The 19143-nt window shown below is 38.7% G+C and overlaps 1 protein-coding gene across 1 annotated transcript in view; it reads right to left on the minus strand.

The window, feature by feature from the left end:
• LOC147342474 (glycerophosphodiester phosphodiesterase 6-like) overlaps positions 1–3307 on the minus strand; it is a 114873-nt gene extending 111566 nt beyond the window's left edge. The window contains exon 1 of the mRNA XM_086385724.1: positions 3122–3307. Coding sequence (XP_086241850.1) covers positions 3122–3307 — 186 coding nt within the window. The remainder of the gene's footprint in view (positions 1–3121) is intronic.
• Between the last annotated feature and the right edge of the window lie 15836 nt (positions 3308–19143).

Raw genomic sequence — 19143 nt, forward strand, 5'->3', positions numbered from 1 at the left:
CCTGCACTGAAAATTGTATCACAAACTAGCCGAACAATACACTGTCAAACTCTTCCCAGGACTATGACTGTATCAGAAGAATGAGAAATCCTGCCTCACTGGGACACTGCATCCAAACTATTAAAAATGTATAGAATAATCCCTGCCCTGTACAAATTACACAGTTATTGTGAGCACTAAGAATAAGGAAACAAAATGGAAAACAGAGTTCTTCAAAATGGTGAGAGGTATAGGCAACAAGGCACTAAACCACCACTTCTGGAGTAAAAATATAAAGAGAACAGGTTTTGACTCGGAGTATACTCACCCTCTACACAAATCATGTGTGGACTTTAAAAAATATGTATCACATAGTCACTCCCCTACTTACAACCCTCCCAGAGCAGCCCACTGTACAAGAATATCATCCCAACTGCCTGCCATGGCCCAAAGGTCTTACATGATCAAGTCTTGCCCATCCCTGACCTCATCCCATTCTACATACTAACTCCATTATTGAACTCCAGACATACTGGTCTTCTTTATGTTTATAGAACATGATCAGATCTGTTCCTTTGTTGTTCAGTTGCTCAATCATGTCCTACTCTTTGTGACTTCTTGGACTGCAGTACACCAAGCTTCCCTGTGCTTCACTATCTCCTGGAGTTTGTGCAAACTTAAGTCCATCAAGTTGATGATGCCATCCAACCATCTCATCCTCTGTTGTTCCCTTCTCCTCCTGCCCTCAATCTTTCCCACCACCAGGGTCTTTTGCATTGACTCGGGTCTTTGCATCAGGTGACCAAGTATTGGAGCATCAGCATAAGTCCTTCTAATGAATATTCAGGGTTGATTTCCTTTAGGATTGACTGGTTTGATTTCCCTGCTGTCCAAGGGACTCTCAAGAGTCTTCTCCAGTACCACAGTTCAGAAGTATCAGTTCTTCAGTGCCCAGCCATCTTTATGGTCCAAATCTCACATCCATACAAGACTACTGGAAAAACAGTTTTGACTATACAGACCTTTGTCGGCAAAGAGATGTCTCCGCTTTTTTAATACACTGTATAGGTTTGTCATAGCTTTTTTTCCCCAAGGAGCAGGTGTTTTTTAATTTCAAGGTTGCAGTCACCGTCTGCAGTAATTTTGGAGCACAAGAAAATAAAGTCTGTCACTGTTTCCATTTTCCCCCCATCTATTTGCCATGGAGTGATGGGACCACATGCCATAATCTTCTTTTTTTGAATGTTGAGTTTTAAGCCAGCTTTTTATTCTCCTCTTTCACCCTCATCAGGAGGCTCCTTAATTCCTAAGAGTTTTGCACTTCCTGGTTCCCCTGTCTGGAATATTTCTGCCCCAACATGTATACAAGGCTGATTTGATTTTTACATTTAAGAGATTGTTCACATGACATTGCTTCAAAGCAGTCTTCTCAACCATGCTCCCATTTTCCTATGTATTATATTCAAAGCTCTTATCACTATATGAAACCATCTTTCTTCATTACTGTTTATTACCTAACTCATCCCACTACAATACAAGCCACAGGAAGGCCAGAAGCCTTAGTGGTCTTACTCACTGTGGAGCACATTCAATGAACTTGTTCTTGTTGCATAAACAAATGTCCTTATTTTGATTCTCACTGTTGCCACACTCGCTCAAAAATGTTTAAAGGCTCCCCATTGTTTACAGAACAAAGTTCAAACATTTTAACTTGACATAAAGATGCCTTAAAATTTTATTAAAACATTCCTTTCTGACCTGATCACTTATCATTTATCACCTTATCTGCTCATAAATTCAACACTGGAAATTCATGTTTCCCTAAACACCACTATATTTCTCTATCTCTGGACTTCTGACCACCTGAATTCCTCCACCTAGAATCCCCTACACCATCATTCCTATAAGTGGAAGATGACTTCACAAGTCAGTGACTCCAAGAACAGCAAAATGATAGCTAATATTTATTGAGTGCTAATTGTGTGCTGAGTCCAGTTTTAAGTATTGTGTTGAGCCCAATTTTAAGTTTCCACATAACACTTCTCTCCTCACAACAAACCCAATTGGTGGTTACTGTTGCTACCATCTCTATTATTCAAGTGAGGAACCAATCCCTGGAATGTTAGGCAACTGGCCCAAGGTCCCACAGTAGTTAAGCTCTAGTTTGGAGATAGTCAGTGATGAAGCCATAAATTTAATCCAGGCAGTCTTTCCCTAGAACACAAGGAATTTTCTCTTTTGCTATATGCTAGACTCCTTCTCCTGAGCAGAAATAGGGCTTTGAGAATTATCTAAGGACTTTGAGAATTATGTAGTTTAATTCCCTATCTGTAAAAGGTCTCAGAGATAGCACAAAACCAGCCCAAGGGCAGAGACGGAACAAGGACTAAAACATTGTCTCAGGCTCTGGTTCAGGGATTTTTTCCATTATACCACACTTCCTCTTCCAATGGCATCCTTCCCAGGAATCCTCCCTTCTTTCACTCTATGTCCTTCTGTATAGCTCTCTTATCACTTAGTACATCATCCTTAAGTAATAAGTATCTGTTCAATCGATTTGCTCTTCTCCGCTTTTGCCATTACTATGCTAATCCAGGACACCATCAGCTTTTCCTTGAATATTGCTGTTGCTTTCTCTTTGAAGGCAAAAACATCTCCTGCATTACTCTTGTACCTTTTTTTGCATCTTCCATATGAAACCATTCCAAAACACAGCGTGGGCAACATTAGAAGCTTAAAATCTTTAGGGATTCTTTTTTACCCCGATCTTAATTTAGGGACTATTTCCTACATGGCAGACGTCAAATTCTTAAAACCACACAACATCTGTTCCATTCTCTCTTTACATTCACTTCCCATCACTTCTCCATTCATATCCTCCACTCCACCTAAAATATACTAAGCCCTTTGACTCCTCCAATATCATTTCTTCTGCCATCCTCCATTCTTTCCCTGTCTAATTCTGATCACTTTACACCTTCTAAATAAAGTTATTTTTGACCCATTAAACATGATGCATGACTGTGTATGTAGACATACACACACAGAGACATGCACACTATATAGCACTTCTCTCAAGGAGAGAATACACACTTTCCCATATCTAAGAAAGTGTGGTCCATCTCCCTCCCGACTCATATACCAAAGAGCAGCAGCAGAGTGGACGTTTAGCTTTTTTCTTCTGTTGGGCTTCCCATTTGCAACTGTAGCAGCCATTAAGGAAAGTCATATAGCATTCATAGTTGAAGTAGTATTTAATCCAAGAATTAAAGTTTTTCCATCTTCCTGTCTCTTCATTTCCAGTCTCAGTCCTGTTAATATCATCCATGGTTCACCCTTTTGCTGAAATAGTAAATAAAATAGTCAGACTCCAGTAGCTTCTTCATGTTTCATACCCCCACTATTCTACAGAAAATTCCATCAATAATGGAGAGATCTTTCAAAAGATCATAATCTAGGAAGATGAACTGGATTTGATGTAGAAGAGCAGAGTTTCATCCTATCTTTCCTACTAACTAGGTGAGTGTTTATTGCAGATACTGCACCATTCAAAGTTTAGCTTTTTCACTGTTATAATGGTACCATGTTCTCTACCCTAGCTAACTAATAGATGCTGAAAAAATTCAAACTAGATAATATATATGAATGTGTTATTAAAACAATAGTATGTTCTTGAAAGGAGTACATTAAGGCTGCATATTGTCACCCTGTTTATTTAGTTTATATGCAGAGTACATCATGAGAAATGCCAGGCTGGATGAAATACAAGCTGGAATCAAGATTTCCAGAAGAAATTTCAACAAACTCAGATATGCAGATGTTACCATTCTAATGGCAGAAAGTTAAGAGGAACTAAAGAGCCTCTTGATGAGGGTGAAAGAGGAGAGTGAAAACGCTGGCTTAAAACTCAACAGTCAGAAAATTAAAATCATGGCACCTAGTCCCATCACTTCATGGCAAACAGAAGGGGAAAAAGTGGAAACGGTGACAGATTTTATTTTCCTGGGCTGCAAAATCACCAGGGAGAGTGACTGCAGCCAAGAAATTAACACACTTCCACCTTGGAAAGAAAGCTATGGCCAACCTAGACAGTCTATTAAAAAGCAGAGACATCACTTTGCTGACAACGGTCCATACAGTCAAAGCTACGGTTTTTCCAGTAGTCATGTACGGATGTGATAGCTGGACCATAACGAAGGCTGAGCAAGGAAGAATTGATGCTTTCAAACTGTGGTGCTGGAGAAGACTCTTGAGAGTCCCTTGATTGAAAGGAGATCAAACCAGCCAATCCTAAACTATTCACTGGAAGGACTGATCCTGAAGCTGGAGTTCCAATACTTTGGCCACCTGATGTGAAAAGCTGAGTCATTCGAACAGACCCTGATGTTGGGAAAGTTAGAGGGCAGGAGGAGAACTGGGCAACAGAGGACAAGATGGTTGGATGGCATCACCGACTCAAAGGACATGACTTGAGCCAACTCCAGGAGATAGTGAAGGACAGAGAAGCCTGGCGTGCTGCAGTCCATGGGGTCACAAAGAGTCAGACACAACCTAGCAACTGAAAAACAACAACAATGATCTTGATATAACCTGAGATCTTAGAGACATGGTTGAAGTATATGAAAAAATATCACCCTTGACTAATGAGTTCCTCAGACACACAAGTATCTGCCCCTTCTTTTTCCTCCCACATGTGGCTTTTCTAGAGTGAGCTTCAATTAAGAATTATGGAATATTCAGAATAGCAATGGCTGAAATAAGTTTATTTTTGCTTTTGCCAACAAAAAAATTTCAAAGGTTTAAAGCAGAAATTATTTGGTACTTTAGAACCCAGACATCTTTCAGTTTGCTATTCCACTACAACACATGGCTCCTCAGGGTACAAAATGGCTGCTAAAGGTGTGTCTATCATTCCAATCCAACCACCAAGAAGAAAAGAACAAAGAAGGGTGCTTCCCCTTATTTTAATGATGTTTCAAGAAGTTGGAGATGGCATTTCACTAACAAGGGCTTTCTTACCAGCAAAACAACAATAACCAGATATTAAGGACATCTAGACGTTAGTACTGCGTTTTCTCATCCTTCTGTGCTCAGATAAGGCTCTCAGACATATGAACTTTCAGAGAATGTATGGATTTGGGGAAAATTTTTAATGAAACGTGGCTTCCCTGGTGGCTCATATGGTAAAGTGTCTGCCTGCAATGTGGGAGATCCAGGTTTGATCCCTGGGTTGGGAAGGCCGCCTGGAGAAGAAAATGGCAACCCACTTCAATACTCTTGCCTGGATAATTCCATGGACAGAGGAGCCTGGTTAGGCTACAGTCCATGTGGTTGCAAAGAGCTGGACACGACTGAGCAACTTCACTTTCACTTTCTTTTAATGAAACAAAAATAGTCTTAGAGATCTTATTCCAGGCAATTATCTCTGCCCCTGGTATCTTTCTTTGTGCTCCATTTGTTTTTTCGGAAAGGCATTCCAATGTTGTAGCAAAAAGCAAATAGTCTGAATGTCCACTTCAGGTTAAAATGATATAAGAGGGCCTAGGGTAATACTCTCACATTAAGTGATTTAAAAACTAGGCAAAATATGTAACAAAATGTTTCATATAGTATATAGTAGACAGTGAAGGACAGTAATCCTTGAGAGGGGAAACAGGAAGTACGTGTTTTAATGCTCCATTTACAATCTCTATTGAGCTTCCAGGATGAAGCACAGGGTGTGAGAATATAGTGAAGTCTGGCAATATTCTAGAAATGAGCAGAAAGAAATTGGAATTGGTGGAAATAAGGGTACCTCCTGGGTGTCTCCAGAGTCTCTGGCTGTATACTAATCAATACACACTTGCAAAGAAATTACCTGAGGACAGGGAGAGAACTGCATAAAAGGAGGTGATGAGAAAATCTCCAAAGGGTCACAGTACCAACTCTGAGAAGAGTTGTTATTTCCACCAGAGGAGCAAAACCTTATAATACCTACAGTACCACGTAGCATACTCAGATGGGTATTGCCTTGGTGGTGGGGAAAAAAAATTAAGCCTACATCAAAGGCTGCTATGGTCTAACCAGACAAACTTAAAGGTAAGTTTCAAAATAATGAAAATATTTCCAGGTTACATAAGTTATGGAACAAGATCAAGAATACTTTTTTAATATAAAATGCAGACAACAAAGCAAAATTCACAATGCCTAGCACCCAATGAAAATTATCAGGATTTTTCCTGATAGAGGCCTCCACGCTGGCTCAGTGTAAAGAATCCACCTGCTATTGCAGGTGATATGGGTTTGATCCCTGAACCAGGAAGATCCCACATGCCATCAAGCAACAAATCCTGTATGCCACAACTATTGAACCAGTGCTCTAGAGTCCAGAAGCCACAGGCAGTGAAGCCCACGCAACCTACAGCCCATTTTTTGCAACAAGAGAGGCCACCTCCCCCCCCCCCAAAAAAAAGAAGGAGAGAGAGAGAGTGAGAAACCTGCATACTGCAACCAGAGAGTAGCCCCTGCCTGTCACAACTATAGAAAAGCCCAGGCAACAACAAAGACCCAGTAGAGCCAAAAATAAATAAATAATTAAAAAAATAATAAAGCAAAAATTCACAATCCATAAATAAGAAAAAATCAATCAACAACAACTCAGAAACGTCTCAAATGACAGACTTAGTAGGCAAGGACATTAAAGTATCATTACAATTGTATCCCATGTTCAAGACAGCAGAAGAAGGTGTATAGTTGAAGGAAATACATAATATTTGTTGGAAATTTCAACAAGTGCTATTTATTTCACTTATATTTATAATACTTATTCTTTGCAAAATAATTCTTTAAAAAGATGTAGACTGAACTTCTAGAAATGAAAGATATAACCTGTGAGATGAAAAATGCACTGCTAAGATTAAAAGGGAACTGTAGAAAAAAGATTAGAAGCTTGAGAATTTGAAAAAAAGAAGAGAAACTGTGACTTGCAGAACAACTTTAAGCATTCTAATATAAACGTGACTGGAGTTGCTGAAAGAGAGGAGGGACAAAGTAAGGGACAAAAAATATTTGAAGAGCAAATTACTATCTTCCAAAATTGAAGAAAATTATAAACCCACAGACCAGGAAGCACCACAAAACCCGTAGAAAAGGCACATACAAAAAATAAAATACATCTGAATCAAGATGCTTAAAAACACTGATAAAAAGAAAATCTCAAAGAATGACTCTTGTACATTCTATCAAGAAAAAAAAAAAAGAGTTCTCTTTAAAAAAAAAAAAAATGTGAATCCAGAAAACAGTAGAGTAACATCTTTAAAGAACTGAAGAAATTCTTTTATAAAATGTTTAAACAGAATTTAGCACTCTGCAAAAAGAGTTCTAAAAAAGATAGTGAAATAAAGATCTTTTCAGCTATTCAAAAGTAGAAAGACAGGTAACTTCTATTAAAAGAAATAAGGAATCTCCACAGTGTTCTCCATAGTGGCTGTACTAGTTTGCATTCCCACCAACAGTGTAAGAGGGTTCCCTTTTCTCCACACCCTCTCCAGCATTTATTGCTTGTAGACATTTGGATTGCAGCCATTCTGACTGGCGTGAAATGGTACCTCATAGTGGTTTTGATTTGCATTTCTCTGATAATGAGTGATGTTGAGCATCTTTTCATGTGTTTGTTAGCCATCTGTATGTCTGCCTTATGATCCAGCAATCCCACTGCTGGGCATACACACTGAGGAAACCAGAAGGGAAAGAGACACGTGTACCCCAATGTTCATCGCAGCACTGTTTATAATAGCCAAGACATGGAAGCAACCTAGATGTCCATCAGCAGATGAATGGATAAGAAAGCTGTGGTACATATACACAATGGAGTATTACTCAGCCATTAAAAAGAATACATTTGAATCAGTTCTAATGAGGTGGATGAAACTGGAGCCTATTATACAGAGTGAAGTAAGCCAGAAGGAAAAACATAAATATAGTATACTAACGCATATATATGGAATTTAGAAAGATGGTAACAATAACCCTGTGTATGAGACAGCAAAAGAGACACTGATGTATAGAACAGTCTTATGGACTCTGTGGGAGAGGAAGAGGGTGGGAAGATTTGGGAGAATGACATTGAAACATGTAAAATATCATGTAAGAAACGAGTTGCCAGTCCAGGTTCGATGCACGATACTGGATGCTTGGGGCTAGTGCACTGGGACGACCCGGAGGGATGGTGTGGGGAGGGAGGAGGGAGGAGGGTTCAGGATGGGGAACACATGTATACCTGTGGCAGATTCATTTTGATATTTGGCAAAACTAATACAATTATGTAAAGTTTAAAAATAAAATAAAATTTAAAAAAAAAGAAACAACAAAAAAAAAAAAAACAAAGAACATAATGATGAAAAATGATTTTTAAAAAAATCATTTTTCATATATATGCATCCAATCACCTAGCCTCTAGAGGAAATATACACAAGTTCACAATAATACTGGGAGATTTAGCACACTTCTCTCAATAAAGGATATAATAAGCAAACAAAAATTCTGTAAGAATTCTTAAGATTTAACAACTACTAATAAGCTAGTTTTACCATTTATAGAATACTGTACTCAATATTTGCAGTATGTATATTCTTTTCCAATGAAAATGGAGCATTTATCAACAGCGATCACATATTGAGCCACACAACTGATTGTGTTAAACATCTAAGAATTAAAATTGAAAACATGTCCCATAGGGTTAAAAAAAAAAAAAAGCCACCCTGAAACTATGCACCATAAGATTACCAGAAACTGGTGAGTAACAGAAATTCTTAAGCTTGTCTTACAGATCAGCAGATAAGGGAACATCTTGTTTTTAAAAACTCTCTGCTTATAGCCTGCCTTCAATGAGCAAGTTTCCTTAATTACTTCTTGCAGAACGGATACTCTTCAAGCTTCACATAGCTTAGGAACTTAAGAGTCAGCTCTTGTCCAATTTGAGCCAGCTTGACTATTTAGGACCACCAACCCTAAAACTGCGCATGTACAAGTGTCCAGTGGGTAACCTTTTGACTTCAAAAGACCACAAAATTAACCATATGATCATGCTAAACTGCCTCCATTTATGAACATGTATCCCATGAAGAAGAATGTAACTCAGATACATCTATACAGAATACCAGTTACCTCACCTTTTCCACACCTCTGATCACCTTTTCCCATGCAAGACCACCCTACTTCTTTATCCCATAAACATCTGAAGCCCCACACTTTCAGGAAGCTGGATTTGAGATTTATTTTCCCAGCTCTGAGATTTAGTCTCTGTTACAAACCTCAGCATCTTAGTGTTTGGTTTCCTATGTATCAGGCAAATAAACCTAATTCTGTAACAAATTTGGTAGTCAGTTAGGAGGTAAGTGCAGATGGACTTTTTGCTCATGGTTTATTAGTGGCTTTCTGGTATTGAGCAAGCAAGCTCAATGAGCCCAACAGCTGGATAAGCCCAAGCAGCTGCCTGGTCCATTGGGTCCAGGGACCACTCCCTGGAATTTCCTGGGCATGGGACCATTGACCTTTGGCACATAATTTTGCTTTGCAATGAAGAAATAGTTTCTGGGTCTGAAAGACACTTTTGCGTGAGTAAGTTCGCTAAAAATTACCAAGGAAGCCCCATTAAAATTTACCTGTGCCTAAATTGTCTACATCATGGGTTAGAGGTCCTGCTGGTGTGAATTTGGCAGAATCACGGGATAGAGGCCCACACTAATAGATACAATACAAAATGTTTTGGGTACTGAGATAATCTAAACCAGGGTTAATATCCTGGGGTTCTGGCTTCTAGTTTTATTTTTGGCCCTATTTGTCTTGTCTATGTCTGATCACCTTATTTGCTAACAATTGGCTATATAGGGGCTAAGAAATTGGAAAGATTTGCATTGTATGCTAAAATAAAGCCAAAATAAAATGGGAAATTTGGTTTCTAAAGCCTATCGTCTCTCAGACAGGCAGTGACCTACTGGAATTCCCAGTTGATTCATGAACATGGAGCCAATTGGTATGGAGCCAATATTTGCAAGTACTTATTTAACTGAGAACTGAAAGAATCTTACCCTAAAATGGCCAAGATGGGAAGGTATCTTTTGACATTTAAATATTAGGATTTTTTGCATATGCCATTAAAGAAGCTGCCTTGATAAAATATCTTTTTAAAATTCTGATCCTGAACGAACAAAAACATTCCTAGGAAAAGGCTTAAAGTTATCACCCTATCATATTCTTGAAATGCAAACACAGTCCACAAAGCCAGAGATTCAGTTCAGTTCAGTTGCTCAGTCTTGTCTGACTCTTTGCAAAGCCATAGACTGCAGCATGCCAGGCCTCCATGTCCATCACTTCCCAGAGTTTACTCAAATTCATGCCCATTGAGTCAGTGATGCCATCCAAACATCTCATCCTCTGTTTTCCCCTTCTCTGCCTGCCTTCAATCTTTCCCAGAATCAGAGTCTTTTCTAATGAGACAGTTCTTCCCATCAGGTGGCCAAAGCTTCCGCAACAGTCCTTCCAATGAATATTCAGGACTGATTTCCTTTAGGATGGACTGGTTGGATCTCTTTGCTTTCCAAGGGACTCTCAAGAGTCTTCTCCAACACCACAGTTCAAAGCATCAATTCTTCAGTGCTCAGCTTTGTTTATAGTCCAACTCACATCTGTACATGAACACTGGAAAAACCATAGCCTTGACTAGATGGACCTCTGTTGGCAAAGTAATGTCTCTGCTTTTTAATATGCTATCTAGGTTGGTCATAACTTATCTTTCAACAGCAAGTGTCTTTTCATTTCAAGGCTGCAGTCACCATCTGCAGTGATTTTGGGGCCCTCCAAAATACACTCTGTTGCTGTTTCCACTGTTTCCCCATCTATTCGCTATGAAGTGATGGGACCAGATGCCATGATTTTAGCTTTCTGAATGTTGAGTTTTAAGACAACTTTTTCACTCTCTTCTTTAACTTTCAACAAGAGGCTCTTTAGTTCTTCACTTTCTTCCATTAAGTGTGGTGTCATCTGCATATCTGAAGTTACTGATATTCTTCCCAGTGATCTTGATTCCAGTTGTGCTTCATCCAGTCCAGCATTTCTCATGATGTACTCTGCATACAAGTTAAATAAGCAGAGTGACAACATACAGCCTTGATATACTTCTTTCCTGATATGGAACCAGTCTGTTGTTCCATGTCCAGTTCTAACTGTTGCTTCTTGACCTGCACACAGATCTATCAGGAGGCCGGTCAGGTGGTTTGGTATTTCCATTGCTTGAAGAATTCTCCACAGTTTATTGTGATCCACACAGTCAAAGGCTTTGGTGTAGTCAACAAAGCAGAAATAGATGTTTTTCTGGAACTCTCTTGCTTTTTCCATGATCCAGCAGATGTTGGCAATTTGATCTCTGGTTCCTCTGCCTTTTCTAAATCCAGCTTGAACATCAGGAAGTTCACAGTTCATGTATTGCTGAAGCCTGGCTTGGAGAATTTTGAGCATTACGTTACTAGCATGTGAGATGAGTGCAATTGTGCGGTAGTTTGAACTTTCTTTGGCATTGCCTTTCTTTGAGATTGGAATGAAAACTGACCTTTTCCAGTCCTGTGGCCACTGCTGAGTTTTCCCAATGTGCTGGCATATTGGGTGCAGCACTTTCACAGCATCATCTTTCAGGATTTGAAATAGCTCAACTGGAATTCTATCACCTCCACTAGCTTTGTTCATAGTGATGCTTTCTAAGGCCGACTTGACTTCACATTCCAGGATGTCTGGCTCTAGGTCAGTGATCACACCATCGTGATTATCTGGGTCGTGAAGATCTTTTTTGTACAGTTCTTCTGTGTATTCTTGCCACCTTTTCTTAATAACTTCTGCTTCTGTTAGGTCCATACCATTTCTGTCCTTTATTGAGCCCATCTTTGCATGAAATGTTCCCTTGGTATCTCTAATTTTCTTGAAAAGATCTCTAATCTTTCCCATTCTGTTGTTTTTCTATTTCTTTGCATCGATTGCTGAGGAAGGCTTTCTTATTTCTTCTTGCTATTCTTTGGAACTCTGCATTCAGATGCTTATATCTTTCCTTTTCTCCTTTGCTTTTCGCTTCTTTTCTTTTCACAGCTATTTGTAAGGCCTCCTCAGACAGCCATTTTGCTTTTTTGCATTTCTTTTCCACAGAGATGGCCTTCATCCCTGTCTCCTGTATAATGTCATGAACCTCATTCCATAGTTCATCAGGCACTCTATCAGATCTAGTCCCTTAAATCTATTTCTCACTTCCACTGTATAATCATAAGGGATTTGATTTACATCATACCTGAATGGTCTAGTGGTTTTCCCTACTTTCTTCAATTTAAGTCTGAATTTGGTAATAAGGAGTTCATGATCTGAGCCACAGTCAGCTCCTGGTCTTGTTTTTGCTGACTGTATAGAGCTTCTCCATCTTTGGCTGCAAAGAATATAATCAATCTGATTTCGGTGTTGACCATCTGGTGGTGTCCATGTGTAGAGTCTTCTCTTGTGTTGTTGGAAGATGGTGTTTGTTATGACCAATGCGTTCTCTTGGCAAAACTCTATTAGTCTTTGCCCTGCTTCATTCCGTATTCCAAGGCCAAATTTGCCTGTTACTCCAGGTGTTTCTTGACTTTCTACTTTTGCATTCCAGTCCCCTATAATGAAAAAGACATCTTTTTGGGGTGTTAGTTTAAAAGGTCTTGTAGGTCTTCATAGAACTGTTCAACTTGACCAACCTAGACAGCATATTAAAAAGAAGAAACATTACTTTGTCACCAAAGGTACGTCTAGTCAAGAGTATGATTTTTTCCAGTAGTCATGTATGGATGTGAGAGTTGGACTATGAAGAAAGCTGAGTGCTGAAGAATTGATGCTTTTGAACTGTGGTGCTGGAGAAGACTCTTGAGAGAAACCCTTGGACTGCAAGGAGATCCAACCAGTTCATCCTAAAGGAAATCAGTCCTGAATATTCACTGGAAGGACTGATGTTGAAGCTGAAACTCCAATACTTGGGCCACTGATGTTGAAGCTGAAACTCCAATACTTGGGCCACTGATGTTGAAGCTGAAACTCCAATACTTTGGCCACTTTTCATTCATCTGAAAAGACACTGATACTGGAAAAGACTGAAGGCAGGAGGAGAAGGGGACGACAGAGGATGAGATGGTTGGATGGCATCACTGACTCAATGGACATGAGTTTGAGTAAACTCTGGGAGTTGGTGATGGACAGGAAGCCTGGCGTGCTGCAGTCCATGGGGTTGCAAAGAGTCGGACACGACTAAGCGACTGGACTGAACTGAACTGAGATGTTTTTCTGGAACTTTCTTGCTTTTTCGATGATCCAACAGGTGTTAGCAATTTGATCTCTGGTTCCTCTGCCTTTTCTAAATCCAGCTTGAACATCTGCAAGTTTACGGTTCACATACTGTTGAAGCCTGGCTTGAAGAATTTTGAGCATTGCTTTGCTAGTGTGTGAGATGAGTGCAATTGTGCGGTAGTCTGAGCATTCTTTGGCATTGCCTTTCTTTGGGATTGGAATGCAATCTGACCTTTTCCAGTCCTCTGGCCACTGCTGAGTTTTCCAAATTTGCTGACATATGGAGTGCAGCACTTTCATAGCATCATCTTTCAGGATTTGAAAGAGCTCAACTGGAATTCCATCACCTCCCTAGCTTTGTTTGTAGTGATGCTTCCTAAGGCCAACTTGACTTCTCATTCCAGGATGTCTGGCTCTAGATGAGTGATCACATCATCATGCTTATCTGCATTCTGAAGATCTTTTTTGTATTCTTGTCGCCTCTTTTTAACATCTCCTGCTTCTGTTAGGTCCATACCATTTCTCTTTATTGAGCCCATCTTTGCATGAAATGTTCCCTTGGAATCTCTAATTTTCTTGCATTGGAATAGGTGTATTTAACTCAGATGACCATTATATCTGCTACTGTGGACAAGAATCTCTTAGAAGAAATGGAGTAGCCATCATAGTCAACAGAAGAGTCTGAAAAGCAGTACTTGGATGCTTCGGTACTTGGTGGAGGAAATAGGTAAAGGGGAATAAGAGGTCCATTTATAAAGTGTACAAGCCAGGGGGATAAGGAATATGGTCAATAATACTGTAAGAGGAAAGATAGTTACTAGACTTATCATGGTGATAATTTCATAATGTATGAAAATGTCAAATAACTATGCAGCATATCTAAAACTAACTTAATATTCAATGTCAACTGTATTTCAGCTTAAAAAAAAAAAAAAGGAAAGCAGTTTAAACTCATCTATCTTTATCCATCAGAGAGTATAGAGAATGAAAACCACAGTCACAGAAAACTAACCAATCTGATCACATAGACCACAGCCTTGCCTAGCTCAATGAAATTATGAGCCAGGCCTTGTAAGGGCCACCCAAGACAGACGGGTCATGGCAGACAGTTCTGACAAAACGTGGTCCACTGGAGAAAGAATGACAAACCACCTCATTATTCTTGCCTTGAGAACCCCATGAACGGTATGAAAAGGCAAAAAGGTATGACACTGAAAAATGAACTCCCAGGTCAGTAGGGGCCTCATATGCTACTGGAAAAGAGTGGAGAAATAAATCCAGAAAGAATGAAAAGACAGAGCCAAAGCAAAAACAACACCCAGTTGTGGATGTGACGGGTGATGGAAGTAAAGTCTGATGCTGTAAAGAGTAATACTGCATAAGAACCTGGAATGTTAGGTCCATGAATCAAGGCAAATTGGAAGTGGTCAAAAAGGAGATGGCAAGAGTGAACATCGACATTTTAGGAATCGGTGAACTAAAATGGACTGGAATGGGTGAATTTAACTCAGATGACCATTATATATACACTGTGGGCAAGAATTCCTTAGAAGAAATGGAGTAGCCATCATAGTCAACAAAAGAGTCCAAAATGCAGTATTTGGATGCAATCCCAAAAATGACAGAATGAGCTCTGTTCATTTCCAAGGCAAACCATTCAATATCACAGTAATCCAAGCCTATGCCCTGACCAGTAATGCTGAAAAAGCTGAAGTTGAATGTTTCTACAAATACCCACAAGACCCTCTAGAACTAACACCCAAAAAAAGATGTCATTTTCATTATAAGGGACTGGAATGCAAAAGTAAGAAGTAAAGAAATACTGGAGTAACAGATAAATTTGGCCTTGGAGTACAGAATGAAGCAGGGCAAAGGCTAATAAAGTTTTGTCAAGAGAACGCATTGGTCATAGCAAACAACCTCTTCCAACAACACAAAAGATGACTCTCCACATGGACATCACCAGATTGTCAATACCAAAATCATACTGATTATATTCTTTGCATCCAGAGATGCAGAAGCTCTATACATTCAGCAAAAATAAGACTGGGAGCTGACTGTGGCTCGGATCATGAACTCCTTATTGCCAAATTCAGACTTAAATTGCAGAAAGTAGGGAAAACCAGTAGACCATTCAGGTATCTGTCAGTTCAGTTCGTGTCCTAAATCAAATCACTTATGATTATACAGTGAAAGTGACAAATAGATTCAAGGGATTAGGCCTGATAAACAGAGTGCCTGAAAAACTATGGACAGAAGTGCATGACATTATATAGGAGGGAGTGATCAAGACCATTCCCAAGAAAAAGAACTGCAAAAAGGCAAAATGGTGGTCTGAGGAGGCCTTAAAAATAGCTGTGAAAAGAACAGAAGTGAAAGGCAAAGGAGAAAAGGAAAGATATACCCATTTCAATGCTGAGTTCCGAAGAATAGCAAGGAGAGATAAGAAAGCCAGAGATTACAACTTTAGATTAATTAGTAGAACCTAAATCTGGACAAAGAAAGAGGAGTGGAGGAATGAAGAGGTCTTTTAAACTCAACGGAGGAAACAGAACTTATTCCAACTTTTTTGTTTCTGTCATTGTTTTACAAACTGCTTTATACTGTAATACTTAATTCATGACTAAGTTTTTAAATGAAGGTGTGAGATCTCTAGGTATGTATGTGTGTACTTTATAAGTGTGACATATCTTTATCTCTGAATGCTTTTACCAAAATGAATTTATTAAGTGAGCTCTACTTAACTGGCTTAAAGGAAATCAAATTTCCTTTGATTTCCTATATAAATTTTCTTTATATAAGCAAAATAAATTTGCTTATATAAATTCTCAGAAATATGGGGGAAAAAAACTAACCTGAATGAACTTCAGGTTCAAAACAGCTGGTAAATATTCAGTATTCAATTCATATCTGTATTAATATTAGTTTAAGATTGATTTAATTAATATAGGCATATCTTTAATGTCATCAATATTAAGTCTAATACTTTTATTGTATCTAACTGAAGGTTAAAGTTAAATTCTTTCTGTTGCAAAATGTTTCTGCAAGAAAAAGTTGATATGATGAAACTTTTAAGAAAATTAAATGTAAATGACTCACAGGCCTCAAAATCAAACTGATGGTTACCAAAGGGGAACATGGGGGGCAGTGATAAATTAGGAAATTAGAGTTAACATATACACACTACTGTATATAAAATAGATAACTAATAAGGACCTACTGTATAGCACAAAGAATTCTATTCAATATTCTTCAATAACTTATATGGGAAAAGAATCTGAAAAAGAATGTTATATGTGTGTGTGTATATGTATATGTGTGTGTGTATATATATATGAATGATTGACATTGCTGTACGTCTGAAATTAACACATCATAGTAAATCAACTATTCTCTGACAAGTTGTTTTAATTAAATGTAAATGACATAAGAAACTTCTTGGTGAAATCTTTGGGAATAATGACAGTTTGCTGCTCTGCTGCTCAAGTGCTCAGTCATATCTGACTCCTGGTGACCCCATGGACTGTAGCCAGTCAGGTGCCTCTGTCCATGGAATTTTCCAGGCAAGAAAACAGGAGTGGGTGTCCATTTTCCACTTCACGGATCTTTCCAGCCCAAGGATCAAACCTGCATCTCTTACGTCTCCTGCATTGGCAAGATGGTTCTTTACTACTGCACCATTTGGGCAGCCCAATTATATTTTAGGCCTATCTATTTTAAAATACTCTCTCAAGATATTTGGTAATTTGAAAGTTTAGAGTTTTGCAAAATTATGTTCAATAATCAGATCAGATCAGATCAGTCGCTCAGTCGTGTCCGACTCTTTGCAACCCCATGAATCAGCACCCCAGGTCTCCCTGTCCATCACCAACTCCCGGGGTTCACTCAGACTCACATCCATCCAGTCAGTGATGCCATCCAGCCATCTCATCTTCTGTCATCCCCTTCTCCTCTTGCCCCCAATCCCTCCCAGCATCAGAATCTTTTCCAATGAGTCAATTATTCACATGAGGTGGCCAAAGTACTGGAGTTTCAGCTTTAGCATCATTCCTTCCGAAGAAATCCCAGGGCTGATCTCCTTCAGAATGGACTGGTTGGATCTCCTTGCAGTCCAAGGGACTCTCAAGAGTCTTCTCCAACACCACAGTTCAAAAGCATCAATTCTTTGGCGCTCAGCCTTCTTCACAGTCCAACTCTCACATCCATACATGACCACTAGAAAAACCATAGCCTTGACCAGACGAAACTTTGTTGGCAAAGTAATGTCTCTGCTTTTGAATATGTTATCTAGGCTGGTCATAACTTTTCTTCCAAGGAGTAAGCATCTTTTAATTTCATGGCTGCAGTCACCATCTGCAGTGTTCAATAATAGGAAGCATTAAATATCCAGATCACTCCTAAGTAAGACAAAATACGGCAACTTTAATTGCTAAACAAGTCTAAGTTGCCTACTTTTATCATCTTATGAGAGAAAAATTAAAGATACTTGGGTTCATCGGATGTATGTCTTGTACCACATTGAGGAAAGAAACTATGCTATGAGAAAATATATGTTGCTAGAGGTGTAGAATATGTTCATAAGTTAGCCAATCAGGAAATGCTGCTACGTTCACAACTGCTTGATTCTTCGTTTTCACTAAAGACTAATATTTTTAAGAGATAAAAATTGTAAAATATATTTAATTAAACGTGCATGATAAAAGAGAGAAATGGTAAGGACCTAACAGAAGACAAAGGTATTAGGAAGGGGTGGCAAGAACATAGAACAACTATACAAAAAAAAGGTCTTAATGACCTGGATAACCACAATGTTGTGGTCACTCACCTAGAGCCAGACATTCTGGAGTATGAAGTCAAGTGGACTTTAGGAAGCATTACAGGAAAAAAGCTAGTGAAGGTTGATGAAATTCCAGCTGAGCTATTTAAAATCCTAAAATATGATGCTATTAAAGTGCTGAACTCAATATGCCAGCAAATTTGGAAAATTCATCAGTGGCCACAGAACTGGGAAAGGTCACTTTTCATTCCAATCCCAAAGAAGGGCAGTGCCAAAGAAAGTTCAAACTACCATACAATTGTGGTCATTCCGCATACTAGCAAAGCAATGCTCAAAATCCTTTAAGCTAGGCTTCAGCAGTACGTGAACTAAGAACTTTCAGATGTACAAGCTGGGTTTAGAAAAGGCAGAGAAATCAAACTGCCAACATTTCGATGGAACATAGAGGAAGCAAGAAAATTCCAGAAAAACATCTATTTCTCATTCATTGACTATACTAAAGGCTTTGTGTGGATCACAGCAAACTGTGGAAAATTCTTTTTAAAAAATTGGAATACCGGACCACCTTACCTGTCTCCTGAGAAACCTGTATGCAGGTCAAGAAGCTACAGTTAGAACTAGACATGGAACAACTGATGGGTTCAAAATTGGGAAAGGAATACAACAAGGCTGTATATTGTCACCCTGCTTATTTAAGTTATTTGCAGAGTACATCTTATGCTTTTTCAAAAATGCTTCATCTTCAAGAAGACTCAAAGAAAGGTATAATACAGGTTTTAGATAACTTTCATATCACACCACTGAACAGAAGAAGAAATTTTAAAATTCTAATGGAAACCTTGATGGTTTCATAAAATTGTTAACAAAATATTAAGATCAATGATTAGATATATAGGGTGGAGTAATCTGATGAATATGGTTATAACTTTTACCTGAAATATTACTAGCTATTAATCTATGTTTTCCAGATGTAGGGGAAGATTTCCCCTTAAGCTAATTATCATTGAGGTAATCTGGTAAATTATACCTTTTTAAGTAAAGTTGAAGACTTTCTCTTTTCTATC

The sequence above is a fragment of the Bos grunniens genome, chromosome 29 (assembly GCF_055505025.1).
Source record: "Bos grunniens cultivar Pamir isolate PY7600 chromosome 29, Bosgru_T2T1.0, whole genome shotgun sequence".
NCBI lineage: Eukaryota > Metazoa > Chordata > Mammalia > Artiodactyla > Bovidae > Bos > Bos grunniens.